The sequence below is a fragment of the Cyprinodon tularosa genome, unplaced genomic scaffold, assembly GCF_016077235.1.
Source record: "Cyprinodon tularosa strain WSP-4 unplaced genomic scaffold, ASM1607723v1 ctg219, whole genome shotgun sequence".
NCBI lineage: Eukaryota > Metazoa > Chordata > Actinopteri > Cyprinodontiformes > Cyprinodontidae > Cyprinodon > Cyprinodon tularosa.
The window spans coordinates 657,736-677,615 of NW_024038819.1; the positions used below are offsets into that span (position 1 = coordinate 657,736).

The 19,880-nt window shown below is 41.4% G+C and overlaps 1 protein-coding gene across 13 annotated transcripts in view; it reads right to left on the minus strand.

The window, feature by feature from the left end:
* Positions 1-19,880, minus strand: part of myo18ab (myosin XVIIIAb) — a 98,466-nt gene that overhangs the window by 31,277 nt on the left and 47,309 nt on the right. For 12 of the 13 annotated variants that reach the window (XM_038286008.1, XM_038286007.1, XM_038286006.1 and 9 more), the window contains 9 exons: positions 18,496-18,660; positions 13,154-13,244; positions 12,645-12,837; positions 9,674-9,760; positions 6,316-6,457; positions 6,074-6,233; positions 5,493-5,679; positions 3,779-3,983; positions 1,469-1,578 (listed from right to left, as the gene is read on the minus strand). In XM_038286008.1, coding sequence (XP_038141936.1) covers positions 1,469-1,578; positions 3,779-3,983; positions 5,493-5,679; positions 6,074-6,233; positions 6,316-6,457; positions 9,674-9,760; positions 12,645-12,837; positions 13,154-13,244; positions 18,496-18,660 — 1,340 coding nt within the window. The remainder of the gene's footprint in view (positions 1-1,468; positions 1,579-3,778; positions 3,984-5,492; positions 5,680-6,073; positions 6,234-6,315; positions 6,458-9,673; positions 9,761-12,644; positions 12,838-13,153; positions 13,245-18,495; positions 18,661-19,880) is intronic. The other variant, XM_038285998.1, reaches the window with a different exon arrangement.

Sequence of the window (19,880 nt, forward strand, 5' to 3'; positions counted from 1 at the left end):
GGCTTCCGTAGCGTCCTGAACGCGCTGGCGTGCGCTTTCAGGAAATCCTATACACTACTGTTTATGCTCTAAAAACATTCTAAATGACTTCGTTTCGAGTAAATTCTGGATGCTACCCACTCAGGACACTTGGAATACATTGGACGAGCAGTATGGAGGAATATTGACACGTTTTTGTGGACTTTTATGGACCTTTCTGTCTCGGGCACCGTAGACCTCCATTATTTGAATGTCAGCAGACAGCAAGAAGCCTCCCAGATCTCCAGATGCATTTGAGATATCAAAAAAGTACTCCAGAGTGTTGTTCAGCATGGGGGTGAGTACAAAATGAAGGCTAATCATGTTTTGGGTGTACTATCCCTTTAAGCTCAATAAAAGAATAAGCTAAAGACCTGTCAGTCAACGAGGAAGGTTGGCTGTAGCTGCTGCCATGCTGTTTGCTAAAACCCTGCTGACCAGGCAGCAGTTTGGGACTGATTACCACCGCTAATACTTGCAGAAAACGGGCCTGCAGAGTAGGGTTGGGAATTGAAAAGATTTTCACGATTCCGATTCCCTTTTCGATTCTATGAAAGGATTCGATTCTTTATCGATTCTTATTTCGATTCCAATTTGGGGGAAAAAGGAGAACAAACAGTTTGATTATCAGAATCAACTTTGTTTACTTAACTATTGCACAATCTTACAAACTCAACAAGATCAAGATGTCCACAGGAAATGTGAAACTGGAGTAACATCTGTGTTTAAATGAAAAATAAATATACAAGAACAAACTTAATAACCAACAATGTCTAATAACAAATGATGGGATAATAACCTATTTTAAATAACAAAAAATACTAATTATAAAACAGTAGTAGGGAAAATTAACAGTTCTTTTGCAGAAAGATGAGCATATCTGCTTTTTCTGGAAGGATACGGGATCTTTCAGGGCTTATGGTGTCTCCAGCCGTGGAGAACACCCTCTCAGATGGGGTGGAGGAAGCCTGCACACAGAGGTAGTTTTCAGCCAGTCAGATAGCAAGGGCAGCGTATCTTGCTTGTTCCACCACCACAGTGTGGCGCTATCCCTGCAGGGGATGGAGGGCAAGCTTTTATAGAGCTGGATTTCCTGATCTACCCTCTGGGCTAAGGAAAGACGGGGCTTTGATTCACAAAGTGACCGCAGCTCGTTGTCTTCCTCCTCGAATAGTTCTTCCAACTTGCGTAATTTGCGTAACTTGCGTAACGTACGTAACTTACGTAAAAAACGTGACGTAAGTCGTGCTCCCCAGAGCCGGCGCTCTAGGCTCTGGTGCTGCGGGAATCGAAAAAAGAATCGTTCAGTGAGCTGCCAAACGATGCCATGGAATCGGAAAATACGGAACCGGTTCTTAACAGGAACCGGTTTTCGATTCCCATCCCTACTGCAGAGGCTCTATTTAGAGCCCAGCAGGTGTACAGCATAGAGGAATGCCTATAGACTCACTCTTTTCTCGTCTGGGACGATGTGGTTGCGGCCATGTTTTTTGGTTGGTTGTGGTGCGAGGACATCAAAGCGTCTGCGGAACTCTGAGAACACCATATGCTCTGGGTAGCCTGGAGGGAAACACATCAGCCTTCATTAGAGCAACCTTTCATTTTCATGGTAAACCTGCTTTATTGCAGCAGTTTAAAAACACAGAAAAGCTTTACTGAAAGGTCACTTTACCACGCTAACACGTAGAAGTCACCATGGAAACACGGCAAAACACGGCCGTGCTGTGATCTTATTCTCAGTCAGTGCTCAACATTAGGACACATACAGCTTAAAAATCTGATCTCTGAACATTTCCTATCAAATCCAGTTAATTTAAAATTTTCTCTTTTGTTGATAATAGAAATGTCAAAAATGACATTCATTGCTTTCAAAAACTGCCTTTAATTTCAATCAACCCTTCTGGGACTCTGGGATGTAACCCGAATTTACAAGGCAACCAATAACCATGTTTAACATGCAAAACTGTTTGCTAGTGGTATCCCACAGCAGATCTGTTTACATGCGCAAAATTTCCTCAATCCGATCTAGATCTTGGTTGACCAGAAGTTCAAAGTCTGTGCTTACATAGACAGAAATAACATGATCCTATCATGATGTTTTAATACATGTACTAAGCGTTCAATCATATTAAATCATTTGATGTGCAGAACTGTCTTATTTTCCAGAATGCTTTAGTAGTAGAAGAAGAAACCTCCTGTTTTGTTAACAAACACGCACCTCGATTCCGATTTTGTGTGAAATCCAATTTCTTGTCGTTAACATTTCCAGATATATGCGACTTGTATGTGATCTCCTCTGCAAACTGCATGCATACAACGCAAGTGTCCCGTATGCGCAGTAGACGAAGCAATCACATCACAAGCAAGCGTGCTCTGTGTTTACGGAAGTAAACACAGATGGTTTTGCTGGAGCTCACCTAGCGATCATTCCTGTTAGAATAATTGTATTAATGTATCTGTGTAGTGTTATAATGCATAAAGCTGTGTGCTATGTGCGTGTGTTCATAGCCATATTTTCTGAAGTATTCTGTGATTTGTAGATTTGCTTTTGGGGAGGTTGTGGTTGATCTACGAGCAGCACTCAACCTGCTGAACTTTGGTGAAAAGCTTCAACAGCTTAAAGTTTGACTGAACCCTGAGCTTTAGAGGATATGTTTACTGAGACTGCAAGTCTGAATTCCTTATCTTGTTCCCCCTCCCAGTTTAGTCTCAGCTGTTGTAACCAGGGACCACTGATTTCAATAAATAGCAAGGAGAACGCTGGGACCGCAGAGTGGGTTGGAGATTTGTAAACTCTGCAGTCTCTTCCTACTCTCCTCGCGAGTAAAACTAAATTAATTGTCTCTGTGCCTTCTTTCTTTCCCTGTATGTATGTATGATGTTTTAGGTGCTTAGACCTGACTGTTCCCAACCTTAAAAACTCAATCTTTCCAAGATGGTTAAACATAAATACTGCTCTCTCCATTATCCTCCACAATGGTTGTTGGTTTTCTTCCCGCTTCTGTGTAGAAGATGCAGAATAGTGACCTTTCTTCAGTATTAATGACGTTCAGGTCGGATGAATGTGACCTGGCCGTTCAGACACAGGTCGCATTTAAAAATAAAAATCAGATACGTATCAGATTCAGGACCACATAGCCAAGTGGCCCGGATCGCATTGGAAGAAAATTGGATCTATGTTGTTCAGACTGCCATGAAAAGATCAGATACAGGTCACATATGGACAACAAAAAATTGAATTTGGGTCACTTGAGGGTGCTGTGTGAACGTAGCCTCTGTCACTTACATTTCTTTTTTGTTGGTTCTTTAGTCATGTCTGTAGATGTTGTTTTTTTCCACTATTGACCTAAGTCGCATAATATTTTTGTGTTTGGTGGTTGTTTAGTCAGGGGCTCAGCAGGACCTTATACTAACGGCAGGTCCAAATTAGGGCTGTCCTACCAACGTTTTAGCTGAGGTCAACCATCAGATGAAAGATGAAGACTGCAGAGTCCAATAGCTTGCAGGCTGTTGAGTTCATGGAGACACTTTCATCTGTTTTACAACATGTAGGAGGACTGGTTTTATTAAGATGGTTTACCATCTGCTTTTGCTGCAGGTTCCTTCTTTTTAAAGGGGAGTTTTCTCTCCACGGTCGCTACATGCATGCCCAGCAGAACATGATAGGCTTTAAATGATAAGATCCAAACTCTTTCTTTTCTTTCTCTGTGATCTTTAGTTTGAGCTCTGTGGAAGCAAATGAAGTGAACCCCTTGCTTACCTTGCCTATAGATGCGTAGAGCCTCTAACAGCTTAGATCCTCGGAGCTGAGCTCTCAGGAGGCCCACATCTAAAGTCATCAGACCGGAGTCAGAGCTCTCTCCATGCGGCACACGGGGTTCACTTCCCCCCACCGCCTCTGCTTTAGGCAGCAGGCAATGAACAAAGTGAACCTTGGAACGACGCACCATGTCAATCAAAGCATCCTGAAAACACAAAGATGGATGTTAAGAGTTGGCTTGAAGATATTGGACTAAGCAGAGGTCACGGTTTGTACTGGTGGTTGATTACTGGTGTGAAAGGAGCTGCAGGTACTGTGGCTCAGTGGTTCTGTCACAGGTTGGAGCTTACCAACATTTATTCCAGGTCTTCCTTTGCTCAAGATTACAAATGTTTTATTCACACCTAAACTACTGCAAGATCTTGACATAGAATGGGAGTCAGTCATCCAGCATTAGCCTTTGAAATATCAGGGGTAGCAGTTGGCTATCAGATGGTCCACTACAATTTTCGCCCACTGTGTCAGACACGGAGCCCCTTTTTAACCATTTCTTGACTAGAGCCTTTATAGGAGTTTAAAAGGAAAGATGTCCTAACCTTTTCTCTCCTCACTCTTTAACCAGTCCAGGTAAAAAGTGCACATGTCCTTGGGTATCCTTGTGACTTACACTATTGTCCAATAACTGAAGAACTCGGCCCCAGTAAATTGGTATTTTTGTGACTGATGTTCATCAGCACACACCGCCACCAAAATTGTTGCTCCGAATGGAGTAATGTCTGCTGTAACTGAGGTGTTAAGGAATACTGTTTTAACAAAATGCCACAAGTATACTTTTAAGATTATGGAAATTTAAATCCCTTTATTGTCCCATAATGGGGAAATTCACTCTGCACTGAACCCATCCCCTCGGGTAGCAGTGGGCTGCCGTTGTGTGGCACCCGGGGGGCAGTGTGGAGTTAAGGGTTTTTCTCAGGCTGTCTGGATGGAACCGGCAACCTTCTCAGAGCACCAGCACACTGCTCTAACCACTAGGCCAACACCCCCCAGATCCAACTTCTAGTTTTACTAATTTTAGCAAACACACTGTCTACTGTTATGACTGGGCTTAAAGAGGCAATAAGTAATTATGAAAAAGAGAATTTAAATTGGAGCTTTTCTACTGAAAATGTCTGTATTACAACTTTCCTCTTTGATAAATAGTGTATATATAGAGGCTTAGGTTATCCTAATCTATCTCTAGTTATGCTGCTATAGCCTAAGGCTGCTGGAGGACTCCTCACCCTGCTTGACTTTACTCTTACTCAATTTTGTTATTTTTTGTAACTTTTTAAATTTTATCCAAGTGTTCTCTCCGTTTTCCTTTCATAGTTGCTACAGCCTGATTTTTTTTTTTTTTATATGTGACAGTGTCCTTGAGGGAGACATCAGCTCAGCTCGTGACTCAGTGTTCTTCTATAGATGATTCTCTTGGTCCTCTCTTTAAGTGGTTACTGATGTCTCTCTCCTAGATATAACTATTCTATTTAAATGGGTTTATCTCCTACATGAAGCCACTACAGTTTTACCTTTTTGCACTTTCATAATGTTTGCTCTTAGGCTTTTCGAAGTTATTGGCAAGTAACTAGCAGGTGTGGCTAAGTGTTTTCTGTAGCGTGGATGGTTGCTACAGTGATGTGTTTCTGTCCAGTAACTGGTAGCTAAGTCAGTCACTCACCACTTGGAGTTTGACCTGGATGCAGTGACTCTTTTTCTTGACAGCAGCAACACCTGTGGTGAACGTCTTCCTCATGCTTGTGGCTCGACGCAGGGCAAGCTGGGAGCTTCCCTCCAGACCAGCAATGGAGCCTGACAACACAGTGGCGCCACTGGACCGGCCAAGGAACAGACCACTTATGTTCTTCCTAGAATGATGAAGAGATGGCTGTCATGTGCTAATAAGTTGGCATCACTAAGACGTAGAAATTAGGAGACTAAAGGTAAAACACAAAGCTTACATTGTCTTTTTAACAATAATCTCCATTTGAATAATCTTGTTTTGGTTTATAAACTACCTCACCACGCACTGAAATATGAAGAGGCCAGCTCAGGAGAGCAGATTAAACTATAAGGAGATGAAGTTCAATCTTTCAGCTTTGTTTGACAGTTAACATTTTTATAAGCTGGCATATTACATTTAAATTAGGCCATTACCAGATTGTAAAATAAATTCAAAGTGCTTTTACTTCTTCAATAATTTGCAATGTCCGTTCTGTTATTCTGGTGACTATGCTGGGATCCCCGATGAGCATTCCTTACTTCTGAGAGTCCTGCAGCAGAGTGGCAGCGCTCTGGGCTGCAGGGTTGTTCTTTGCATGTCCCAGCCAGCCCTGGATGTTGTACTCCACCCAGTCCGTTCCATGGCTGTGGCCCAGAAGGAAGAGGTGGGACTTCTCCCCTCGCAGCAACAGATTGGCTCCTGCAGTAAGAGGGAGAAAGATCAGTATGGTCAATTTCCTTTATCTCAAGGACCCTTGAGGAGGTGAAAGATCATTGATCACCTTTGTTTTCTCCCAGACCAGCACTGTAGTAGCTGAAGAGTCTCTCCAACATCAGTTCCTCTGAACCTCCAGGCTTAACTCCCTCCTCCTCCATCAGCCACAAAAGACCTCGAGCCTCTTCCATCCGTGCAAGAGTACGGACCTGCAGTGAGTGCACCAAGTGGGAAAACTCAACTAAGACTGAACTAATGCTGACAAATCTTTGCATTTAGAACGATAACAGGTTCTAGACAGAGTCAGGCGACATGTGAGCCAACAGGGGAGGAGACACCCATCGGGACACTGGTCCACCTTGGGTCTGGGATGCCGACGAACAAAACCGTTTAGGAATAAGTTTGGAAGAAAAGCCTCCTAATGTAAGAATTTGACCCACCAAAAACTCCCGTGATGACCACATGTAAGTCTAAATAAGCTAAAAAACCATCCACTGGACTTTTTTTTAAAGCTTTTTAAATTCAAAATGTCAGAAATAGAATTGAGTTTGTATCTTTATATAGTAGCCCAAAAACTTTTTTTGGCTTAGAAAACATGGAAATTGAACAAGAAGAATGGGTCCGCCTCTTAGGAATTGGGAGTCGTATGGGTTCTTTGTTAGCCTGCAATACCCGATACTGATCTATGCCTCTGAAAGGCGGGTCATTAGGGGCAATTGTCGGCTTGGCTGCCCAGTGGAGATGTGTCCCTTGCATGGGGTTGGAAGGTGGAAATGATACTGGGAAGGAATAAACTATCACTGAATTGTAGGTTTTGGAAAGCTGAAACATGAGTCCACCCCCTCTGTTTAAGGTTGTTTTTTTTATTTTTAAAGCTACAATGTGTAATTTTCCAGCGACATCTAACATCCAGACTGCAGACCGCAGCAACATGAAGATCTCCAAAGGAGCCGGAGAGAAGTAACCGAGGTATATATCCAGAAAATTATTTTACAGAAAATTACTGAATCATTACCTGTGAAACGTCAGGGACGTTGCTGAATAAGTATACTGGAGAGTAACAGCATCATCACACAGCATGTTATTGTAATGGGCGATCTCGCAATCGCTAGTTTATTGGCTCTGCGCTGCCGTAGCACAAAGATGTCTGCCTCCATGGCTGCGAGACCCGCTCCTATGTAATTATAAATAACGAATTCTAAGGCAACGCAAATATTAAGGTTAAGAGGCTGAGCTCGTAGATGATGATAAATAACATAGTTATGTATAATATATTACATTTCTGACTGTATATCCCTGTAATTATTACACACTGTAGCTTATTTTTAACATAAATGGCTTCCTTCACGCCCCTTTCAAACCACCCGTCTTCTTTGTCCAAAATGTGAACATTCTGGTTCTCAAATGAGTGTCCCTTGTCCTTAAAGGAATAGTACACTCAAAACATGATTAGCCTTCATTTTCTACTCACCCCTATGCTGAACAACACTCTGGAGTACTTTTTTGATATCTCAAATGCATCTGGAGATCTGGGAGGCTTCTTGCTGTCTGCTGACATTCAAATAATGGAGGTCTATGGTGCCCGAGGCAGAAAGGTCCATAAAAGTCCACAAAAAACGTGTCAATATTCCTCCATACTGCTCGTCCAATGTATTCCAAGTGTCCTGAGTGGGTAGCGTCCATAATTTACTGGAAACTAAGTCATTTAGAATGTTTTTAGAGCATAAACAGTAATGTATAGGATTTCCTAAAAGCGCGCTCACGATTCTACGGAAGCCGGCAGACCAAACCAGCGCATTCAGCTCGGCAAAGAACTCATGCTCTTCCTCAACACTGAAGTCCTCAGACATTTTTCTTTCGTTGTTTCTTTCTTTGCACAGGTAAACAGCACATTTCTTCTTTTACGCTTGCATTATCGGCAGAGCAGACGCTGAATGCGCACTTTCATCTGGTTTGGTCTGCCGCGGTTTCCGTAGACTCGTGAACGCGCTTTTAGGAAATCCTATACACTACTGTTTATGCTCTAAAAACATTCTAAATGACTTTGTTTCGAGTAAATTATGGACGCTACCCACTCAGGACACTTGGAATACATTGGACGAGCAGTATGGAGGAATATTGACACGTTTTTTGTGGACTTTTATGGACCTTTCTCCCTCGGGCGCCACAGACCTCCATTATTTGAATGTCAGCAGACAGCAAGAAGCCTCCCAGATCTCCAGATGCATTTGAGATATCAAAAAAGTACTCCAGAGTGTTGTTCAGCATGGGGGTGAGTAGAAAATGAAGGCTAATCATGTTTTGGGTGTACTATTCCTTTAATGTGCAGGTGGACAGCAGAGTCTTGTCCCATGGAGATCGCTCTCCTGTGTTGGGCTATGCGTCTGTGAAGAGGTTGTTTGGTTTCCCAATATAAAGATCAGAGCATTCCTAGCTGCACTGAACCGAATACACCACTCAATGAGAACCCAAAACAACTCCCCATTCCAACAGGGAGACCCATTCAATTTGCATGTTTTATAAGCCAAAACAAGTTTTTGAGCTACTGTATAAAGCTTCGAACTTGACTCCTCAGACATTTTGAATTGAAAAAGCTTCCTGGATGGGAAGAGAAACATCTTCAAACTTGGAAACGTATACCCCATTTACACTACCCTTGAAAAACCGTGCCGAGACCGGTCCGAGCTCAGTAACTGAGATAACTTATCGTGTGTAAATGGAAAGCAAACTGAACTGAACCGAGCTAGACACAACAGAACCGCGCTAACTGCAGACCAGTTCCAGAGGTGGGCTTGGCTGGGTTTTTCCCTGGCTCGGTTCTCTGATAACAAGAGCGCATGAGCAGAACGCGTCATCTCTGTCTGGCTGCACATCCCGATTCACACTCCATTCCAGTAGTTGGCGGTAATGCCCCTCCGGAAACAGAAGAAGAACAACGTCTTGTTCAACTATAAACAACAATCGAAATCTCCTCCACGCAACATTTTAAATAATGGCATTTTAAACAATAACACCGAAGCAATAATAATCAAGTATAACTTTCTGAATGTGACGGGTGCCGCCATTTTGATTTGCTTGATTCCCTCCTTCTTCGTCTTCTTCTTCTTGTGTTTTATGGTGGTTGGCAAACAACGTTTGGTGCATTACCGCCACCAACTGCTTGATTTCCTCCTTCAATACTGGCAGTAATACCGCAGATCGTCACTAGGAGGCGAGGAGTCGAGGAACTGAGATAGCGTGATGTGTTAACGGTCATCAGACAGGTCTCGGCATGGATCGGTTTTTCAAGGGTAGTGTAAATGAGGCACAAGTCCAGTTGATTGTTTTTTTATCTCTTTTGGAATGCCTATGACCTGGATGACTGAGAATCTTCAACAGCATTAGACCACATGTAAGAGCAACACAGAGCAGTGAGATGTACTTACCAGAGCCTGAGATGGAGCTTGATCAATGGCTGCTATGGACAGGGAGGGACTGGACTCTACGTCATCTAAGACAAGCTCTATGTTTTCCTAGAAGCAGGAAGGACAGCAGCTGATGTTAGTGAGCTACATCACATTTATACCCAGGAAGCATGGAGAGCAGCCCAACAAACAGTACAAAATAACACAGAGATATATGGGATCAGAGTCAGACTTCAATCAGGCTGTGGGTCATTAATAGAGAGAGACAGAGAGACAAAGAGAGAGAAAATGAAAGAAAGAAAAAAGAAAGTAACCAATGAAGAAATGTTAGGCACCACGCAAATCAGGTAAATCTGTATCCAAACATTTCCTTTTCATTTCCAAAAGGATGAGCTCTGGTTCCAGTCATTAGTGTTTTATTCCCACTTTCTACACCTCTGCTGGGATTCATAAAAACAAACATGGCATAAAAATGTGCACTACTTCAGGGCATCTGTGAGCCCTGGGTACAGAGGACGCACATTTGGAGGCAGAGGAAACTGGCTGCACAGGTGCCGAGCTGGAGGCATTATTATTGCTATCAGCGTTTTATATCAAGAGAAATTAAATGTCTGACAATGCATCAACTTTTCGGGTCTGAAACCACAGTTCCTAATATTCATTTTTGTATATATATCAACGAAACATATTTGTTTTTTTAAATGTTTTTTTATAATTCAGTAAGTTTCCAGGTTCCTGGTGTGTATATGCATGCGTCAGATAATGAACTCAGGCCTACATTACCGTGTTAACATGCTTTTTAATCCTTCCTGCACATTCTTTTCAAACTAAACTTTGCTTTAAACTGTTGTGTGCTTGGAAAAATATAAATTGTAATGTTAAAAATCTAAAAAAAAAACTTGACAGTTTAAAAACTTACACTACTACTACTCACCAATTTACATGTTTAGCTCTATAACATTTAAATGCACCACTCTAATGTCTAAGAGAAAAGAATTTAATGAACATTTTTTAATGTATGACCACTGTACAGAAGACTGTCATATGATAGAAATATTTACACTGTGTGCATACAGTTATTCTTTTCCTAATCCCTGACTGATCATTTTTAATCTAGCGTGTATTATAGTATAGATTAAATTCATCATCCAGCTGCTGCTCTGCAGAATTCTCTCCCCAAGAGCTGAATAACGCCATCTAGTGGAAAATCACGTGGCTTTTTCAAATCATGCGAGAATGTGTACAAAACAACAAAAATGGCGCCAACAACGCTTGTGGGTCGTTTTCAGCGACAGTCTGCGATTTGAAAGTAATTTTGAGTGATAAATAATTATTTTTTTTTTGCGATCATTCCAAATGCAATAAAATTTGTACTCTCCCGACAATAAAAACTACTTGCCCCGGGCGATCGAGCGATGGTTAACATCGAGCCCTGCAATCAATGGACCTCAAGCAAGAACGTTCATACAAACAAATTTATTCTTACATTGTTTTCGTATGACTGGTTTAGGAGAAAATGCCACATTCTGCTATTTCTAATCGTTTCTCAGATACGAACAAATTATGCAAGTGTTCCAGACTAATGTAGCAGTCTAATTAACTACATTTGTTGTTATTTAGAAGTAATTGCCCCTTTCATCAGGGGTCTGCAACCCGTGGCTCAGGAGGCTCTTAATAGTGACTAAAATTATTTAAAAACTAAACTAATGTGCTATAATAATAAAACACAAGTGGTTTTTATAAAAAATGTTAAGGACAGATGCTTTAAACCTTATACTTGTTACTGCACTACCCTATGAAAGGAACATTTTACTACAATCGTGTATGATAAACTCCTTATACTTAATCTTCTTAGTTTTATAAATAATCAGTGTCACAGGGTCATATTTAACAAACTATTTATTTTAGGTTTGTGGCAGCAACGAGTCTAAACACAAAGAAATGTTCTTAGATAAACAAATCAATGGCTGCTCAGTGGAGCAGTGGGTAGCACTGCTGCCTTGCAGCAAGAAGGTTCCGGGTTCTATTTCCGGCCTGGAGTCTTTCTGCATGGGGTTTGCATGTTCTCCCTGAGCATGCGTGGGTTCTCTCCGGGTACTCCGGCTTCCTCCCAAAGACCGAAAACATGACTGTTGAATTAATTGGCTTCTATAAATAATCCTTAGGTGTGAGTTTGTGTGTGAATGGTTGTTTGTCCTGTTTATCTCTATTGCCCTGTGATGGACGGCTGACCTGTCCAGGGTGGACCCCGCCTCTCGCCTGTAGACAGCTGGAGATAGGCACCTGTACCCCTCACGACCCCAGCAGGGATAAACGTGACTGAAAATGGCTGGATGGATGAAACAAACCCCTTTGATGTTTTTTTTTATTTTAAATACCTACAGCCCATAACGAAAACGAGCTTAAAAGAAACAAAACTAATGAGCCTATTTTTAAAATCTAAGGAGTAGAAAGTAGAGATAATTGCAAAAATATGTAAGGAGTACCAGCAAAAAGTTGAGAAAATAATTACTCTAGTAAAGTATAGATAATCAAAATTTCTACTTAAGTAAGGTAACAAAGCATTTGTACTTTGTTACTGGCCATCTGCCTCTGGTGTACAAGGAGAAGATTCTGTTGTTAAAAAGTCCAATTCTGCCTCAGCTGCAAACGGCTAGCTGGTTGAAATAAACAATAACCAGGCTGTAGATCCTGCAGACCGGTCAATGAATCATTGATACATGTAGGGATCCACATCAGGAGGCAACCAGCATCACTACCTTAACCGTGTTCTAGTAATACTGTGAAATGCCTGCAATCTTCTTTTTGGTGACCTTTATCTACTGTTCTGAGTTTAATGGAAAGATGCTGCAGCAACTTCATTCCTAATTCATTCCCATTTACACTCTGTGCTGATTGTTTTAGGTGATCAAGCTTCCGGGGCTGACCTCAGGCCTGATCAGATCATTCTTTATGTAAGAACATGTGTGCAAAGCTTTCTGCAGAGATGCACCTCCTTATATCGATCCAGCTCCTGGACAAAGGTGCGTTCGTGAAACAGGGTCTGCAGCCTCTCCTGTGTGTAGTTATGGCAAAGCTCCTCAAATGTGGCTCCTCTTTGCTGCTGAGCCAGACGAGGGTTCTGGAAACCTGGCGTGTCCACAATCAGGATGGAGCAGAGAGAATGCTGGCTGGATTTCAGAGCCCTGGGAACAAAGATTTGATTGTGAAGGGAAGAGAAGCTGCACATTTCTTCAGAAATCAAAAACTAAATATATTTAAACTATTTTATCCAGGTTTTTCTTGATTTGAGAAATATAATTTAATAATTTATTTTTCTAAAAAAACGGTTTTGTTTTTATAAAGTGTTTTTATAATTTTATTTTTGTTGTTGGAAAAAAGAAACCTCCACCAGCCGCCACTGAAATTTATACCATTTGTAATAAATTCAACCAAAAAATACAGCTACAGAAAAAAAGCTTAGTCTCTGTAGCATCAGGGTCTGACTTTAGGTGAAGTTACCTGTTAATGAGAGAGATGAGCACAGTGAAGACCTCGGAGTACAGTCCTGATGCCATCGACTCCAAACACTCCAGAGCCGTGAATTTAGATCCTATGAGACAAAGCCTGAGTTAGCGACAATAACTTAGTGGGGAAGAAAATACACATCTGCTTTCACGTATACATAAGCATTAAAACACATGAAGGTGGTTTAAAGTCGGTCATTTAAAAATACAAAGACGATTCACCGCCCCTGTAGTGAATTTAAAGCCTAAAAGCTACGACAGAAAACGATCCATCTCCAAAGACCTGAGTAAACTAAGCTTAGCCTAACTGTCCATTTTCACTCCAAGGGAAGTGATTGTGAATTTATGGACTGAACCAGAAGGTCAAGTTCTTGCTCTTCGTGTAAGTCACATTCAGAGGCCTCAGTTCTGGACATGGCCACCATAAGTTCAGCACTATTGGACATTTACTTCTCCATGACGCTCTAACTGCATGGAGTGAGGCTCCACTGATTCAGAACATCACAGGGCTATAATGAAAAACATGGCTATACTCTACAGCATTTACTAGATGTTTATTAAGTAGACTCAAAGTGATAATAATGATGAAGACAGTGGAGCATAGTGGGTAGCACTGCTGCCTTGCAGCAGAAAGTTTCCGGGTTCTATTTCTCTCCCTGAGCATGCGTGGGTTCTCTCTGGGTACTCCGGCTTCCTCCCAAAGACCGAAAACATGACTGTTAAGTTAATTAGCTTCTATAAATAATCCTTAGGACATAGTACTGATCTCTACAGCTAGACCTGTATTTGACAAACACAATAACAATCCTGCTCTTAATTTTTTAAAGGTATACATACCCATTAACTGGCTGAGAATATCTTTCATATCTAAAACATTAACAGGTGTACTTAGGAACAAGACAGAAGAGGAGGGTGAAAACTACCAAACAAGGGGAAGGGAAAGTTCAGTCTAGGTGTTTCCCAGATGCTATAGAGCTGCAGTCCCCAACCACCGGGCCGCACAGAAAAAAATACATACCGGTATATATAATTTATCGATGATCAGAGTCTGAGTGTTTTATTTAGGAAAATATAAAAAATTTGCAGTATTCTCTCCCAATTACATCAGTCGGTGCATCTGTGCCTCTTGACACAGGTTAATTCAGGTCAAGACGCATCCTATCTATAACCCTAACCCGCATCCAGTGACGTGCGGTCAGGGGAGGCAGGTGAGGCAGTGCCTCACCAGCCATCATGGAAAGAAAGAAAATATATAATCATAAAGTAATTTAAATTGTTATATTCATCCGGTGGTTTGTACTAAAAAATATTCATTTTTCATGTAGCTTCACCAATTACAATTTTTATTTGTTCAAAATCGCTGAATTTTCTTATTTTCCCATTCAAATGCTTGGAAGCGATGCCGGTGAGGCAGCAGCGAGCTCTGCCTCACCTTGGATTGCGCAACCCCTGGCTCTGCGCTGGCTGCAAAGCGGAGAGAGCATGTTGCTGTACGGCGTCAATAAAATAGTTTAAACAAATGTAATATGTGAACTTATTTCTAATAATTTGGCTTATGTATATAATGTACAGAGCTTTTTGTCACCAACTGTGTTTGTGTAACGTGTTTCGTGTAATGAGCGATTATAAACGGCAGAGAACAAGTTCGAGGTGAGGCAGGCAGTTCTCTTGCCTCATGGCAGGGGGTGCTCAAGAGACTGAAAACATAAGGCAGGAACAGGACGGATCAAGGAAGGCTTTCTTCCCTGGCAGTGATCTCCATTGAGACAGAGAGACTTTTAAAACTGAAGGAAGATAAGGAGGACTTCTATTCATTTATAAGTAAAGGTAAGACAGTAATAACATTTATTTTGTTTTGTTTTTTAAGGAAATGTGTGTTTTGTGAGCTACAGTTTGTATGTGTAAGGATGCAGAAGTGAAACATAACCTGTAAACTGCTGTCAATCTATGCATCTATTTGCAAATCTGATTCTGATGACGTCAGTGCCTCACCAGCTATGAACCTCACCGCACGTCACTGCCCGCATCCTATTTCCTGCGGTTAGAGCGACCATAACAAAGGTAGGAGCAGAGTGGACATCAGCAGCACACTTCGTGTGTCATTGTCTCCAGTTAGGCCTAGATGGGACCGGCTTGTTTTAGAGAAACAAGCTCAGGGCTCCCACTAATTCAACATAATGGTGAGTTTTATTTTTATGCTGTTTGTATTTGATTTTATGCCAGTCGTATTATTTTATTTTATCATATTTACCCCCCACACTTTAAAGGTCGGTCCGTGAAAATATTGTCTGACATATAATCGGTCTGTGGTGTAAAAAAGGTCGGGGACCGCTGCTAAAGAGGACCTAAATGTGTCAAATCCCAAATAAACTCAAGAGCAGCTGAAACACAGATGTAAAGCTGAAGGCGTGTCTGAAGTCATTGTTAGTTGTGTTACAGTTGGCCTGTTAAAGGTATAGTGGAGGATGATCTTTTTCAAGCTGGATCATCTAAATAAGTGGTCCTCCTAATTGTCAATCGCTCTGGTGATGCGTTTATGTAAGCTTGTCCCGATTTACAATTACTGGTGGCGAGTCTGACATAGTGGAAAAATTGCAAATCTTCTTAAGCTACGTAAGCTTGTATGAGCGATGCAACTGCAACTTTTAAACAGAGTGTGCACAAGGAGAAATGGGCTTCTGCATGCTCTTGCACGCATTTAATAGGCTGAAAATTCCTCTCGGGAGCATTTTTCAAAAAATTTGCAGAATTTCTCCACTATACCTTTAAGGAGCAGGCCAGTCCTTGTGGCCATCATAGTGGTCAGCTTCCTTCTCTTGGAGAGGATTTAAAATGTCACCTTCCTGTGGGTATAGGGCACTAATGGACCAAGATGTTCGTTAGATGCTTGGTCAGGATTGAAGGCCGACCAACTCCTGGACATGACCCATGAAATTGACCAACAAAAAAAAAGAGGCTTGCTCCTGTGACTAGAGTTAAGAGTCGTACTGTGATCTGTAATTTAACTAATTTAATTTAATCAATTTAGATTAATTTCTCTAAGATGAATTCTGATGCTCCATTTTTTCATCTTTTCCTGTCTTCAAAGCTCACTTATAAAATATAATTGAACAAAACCTAATCTTTTAAATGGTTGGAGAGAAAAACAAAATGCAGTTTTCAAAATGCAGAAAAACAAAACCTCAGTTTGGATCCTAACCATCGTGTTCTCTCCCCTCTCTGCAGAATAAAAGGATGACACCGTGCAGGAATTATGGTCGATCTGATGGCCATCCCAGCTGTATGTTAAACGTTTAACACTAAATTCATGCAGGTTTCCTTCAGCATGAAAACAAAGTTTATCCAAGTTATCTGGGCTGAAACTAACCATTGTTTTGCAAATCGATTAATCTGCCGATTATTTTTTTGATCAATCGATCAGAGAGCCAAAGGTTCCTTAAAGAAGATTTTCACGAAAGTAAACCTAAAACCTAATTAAAACTAAAACTTTTCCAGTTGATAAAACATATTACAGACATTTTTTTCATCTTAAATGCAAAACATTTTTGGTATAATTGCTGCTCTAAAGCTGGGCACATACTTTACAATTTTTCAACCGTTGCATGCAGCCTTAGCTCACACTGTACAACAAAACCGCAGGGTTTAAAAGTTCCCAGCTCATGGTGTTTGTTCTCACACTGTGCAGGTCAACACTCTGATGCGATCTACCTGCTCACACTGTACATCTAAAAACCAGGTGGGACTCAGCTCCGCAGTGAGATGCCGCTACTCGGACTCATTTATCTGGAAGCCAAAGGATTAAAAGAGGAATATGAAGCTAACTAGAGTGAAATGCGCTGCCTTGGCAATTTCTGCAATTTTGTGCTGAAAGCCCTTCTAAGAAAAGGCGACAACGTATTTGGACAATTTAATTTAATAGAAAGAACTTCATTTCACTCATTGCACCCCCGCCATGCTTCTGTGTTTTCATCTGAGAGGAAGAAGAACAATGCTACAGTCAGACCAAAAGCAGCAAGAGCAGCAAAAACGCATGTGCTGCTTCATTTTTGATCCTTGCACAAGTTTAGTTTTGACGCCCAACAGCTGCTTAGTTGGGCGGAGCTACCCTATCCTTAATTTGTCTGTAACAATGGCAGCTGTATTTACTGTGATCAGTGGGTAAAAAATAGTTTTAATATGTTTTTAAGTGAGAAAGATGATCTGAAAACTTCATCTGTGCATTCAGTTCATCCAGAGTACCATCCTGCCTTCAAATATTAGTTCGCTGTCAGAGTTGCTCAGACCCCCACATACCGTCGGTACCCTGTGACTAGGAACCCCATCAACAGCAACCTCTGGCCTGGTCGCCTCTTCGCGGTTTGCCGCGGAGGCTGAAAGGCGTTTTTAATGTACGTAATCCAAACTGCAGGCACCAGGATAATAAAAGTGAACAAGTTTTGCCGTCAGATTTCTACATTTTAAGTTAATTTAGGCGTTAATAAACTGTTTCAGAGGCAGCGCTCTGCATCATCAGCGATGTGTCTCTCTCCCTGCCAGCTCTCAGATAAGCTTTTCCGATGACTTTATGTGGCGCGTCGAGCAGCAAGTTAAATTTTTCCAACTCCAGCAGCAGCTGCGTTTGCTGTGCCATTGACTTTGCATGTAAACTAGCTGCTCCGGCTGCCTCTGGTGCTTTAGCTCTGAACGTAGAAGAAGAATCCTTGTTTGCCCACTGAGCGATTTGTCCACCTTACAACGGCCGACTGAATTTAAAACATGTTTGGTTTTCTTCTGACCTCACAATTACTGATTGGGAGGTGGCTGTGAGAGGCTGATCGCCCCTCGTTACCCCCTGTAATCTACACGACCAACAATCAGGCTGAAAGCCGACTCAATCAAAAAATTATCGCATGACTGGAGAGTCGGTCCGAAAAAGGCAAAAAAAAATGTCAAGTGTATGCCCTGGTTAAGTGGGTTGCTCTGTCAGCTAAATTTTTTTTAGAGTCTCTGTAATCCAGTTAAAGATAAATGGATTACTAATTAGTTTGATGAAAAATTATAGATTAATCCGATTAATTGTGTCAGCCCTAGATGTATCCCACACTCTGAAAAAGGCCCCAGGAAGCTATAATCTGTATCATCTGTGTATCTTCTTAATAAACCTGATGGTAAAATGTTAAGTCTTTTTTCTTTTTTTTTTGAATCGTCAGTTTTCTGGATTAGTCAGTTAAGACTTCTCCAACTAAAGCAGAAGGAGACTGGGAACCAGCATGCTGAACAAACAAACTGCAAATAATTTCTATAATTTCTCAATTATCAAAGATAACTCCAGACTTCTTGGAAGTTTTTTTTTTTTACCTAAGCCATCACCTTGGCCAGCATCATCTGTACCCCCCCTGAACAAAGGCTGCATTCCTCTGGCCTGGTTCTTGAAGATCAGTGAGGACAGTTCATCCAGGTTGCAGCCCAGTAGATAGGACGCCTTCTGGGCCCATTCATGGCGAGCGAATTGCCTGCGTCCAGCTGGAAGAACAGGAGTAGAGTCAAAACATGATAAACTGCAACAACAGAGAACTATCTAGTGGCCAGAACATATTACAGAAAAGAGCATGGAAATAAAATACAAGAAGGGAATGTTATTGAACCAAACTAACATCTTCTGGACTGGCTGTTTGACTTTTCTTTTAATGTTTTCTCTTCCCTGTTTCTCTCTGTTAGCTTAGCTCAACCAGTAGATGGCAGCATTTAGATGAGTCGGACTTGGAGCTACCATCAATAATGTGTTGGAAATGTGTTGAACACAACAGCAGGATGATGTGTGCATAGATAGGGTCCTGGAACATGAATGGATGGGACTTTTCTGGTGCACAAAGGACTACAGACTGACTGCAGGTGAACACCTCAGCACAGATCCACCAACACATAGAAAATGAGGTGACACAAAGATCCCTGACTAGCAAAGTCTACATGGGATCATATGTACCCTATCCATTAGCAACACAGTAAAGCCCCGTCACACCTTGATGATTCAGTCAGCGTATGAAAAACATGCTGGCATACGTTGGATAAGTTGTGGGTATGTTTTGTATAAGTACGTCCTTTTTAAACATCAATCTTTGAGCAAAAATATTCTTTCTGTCATGATTTGTGGAGATTAAGATCTAAAGATCAGGTCAGACCCTTTCATTCAGTGAAACTGTGGAGTCAGAGTAAAAAAACAAATTGAAGGGCCATTTTGAATGACTGCTACTGTATCTGATCGTTGACACACGTTAAGTGTAAATTACTCATAAGTCGTGGTGTCCAGCTTATCCAAAACATGAGTAACGTGTGCATAACTTCTGTGTAACTTATCTCCAATGTATATTAACTTATCTGACGTTTTCCAGACGAGCACTGAATGTGTTTCTAACTTCTAACTACTGTATAATGGCGTATTGGCAGCGAAACCGTCAGTTCTCCTCCAGACTTCATCCCCATATATGTTGAGCCAGAAGGTGAGTGTGATGGATCCTCCCTGCGTTCACGCCCACCACCAACAAACTTCCTAGCAGACATGATGCTGAATCTGCTGTGACTGCAAACCTTCTTACTTTTTATTTTTATTCATTATTTTTTCGGGGGTGGGCGGTAAACAGCAACTAGGTTAATACCGCAATGAAATGTATCTTTTTATGCAAACCAGGCACCTCATTACGCTGCTGTGCATTATTCATAAGTTACTGTCGTGGGACATAAGTTCT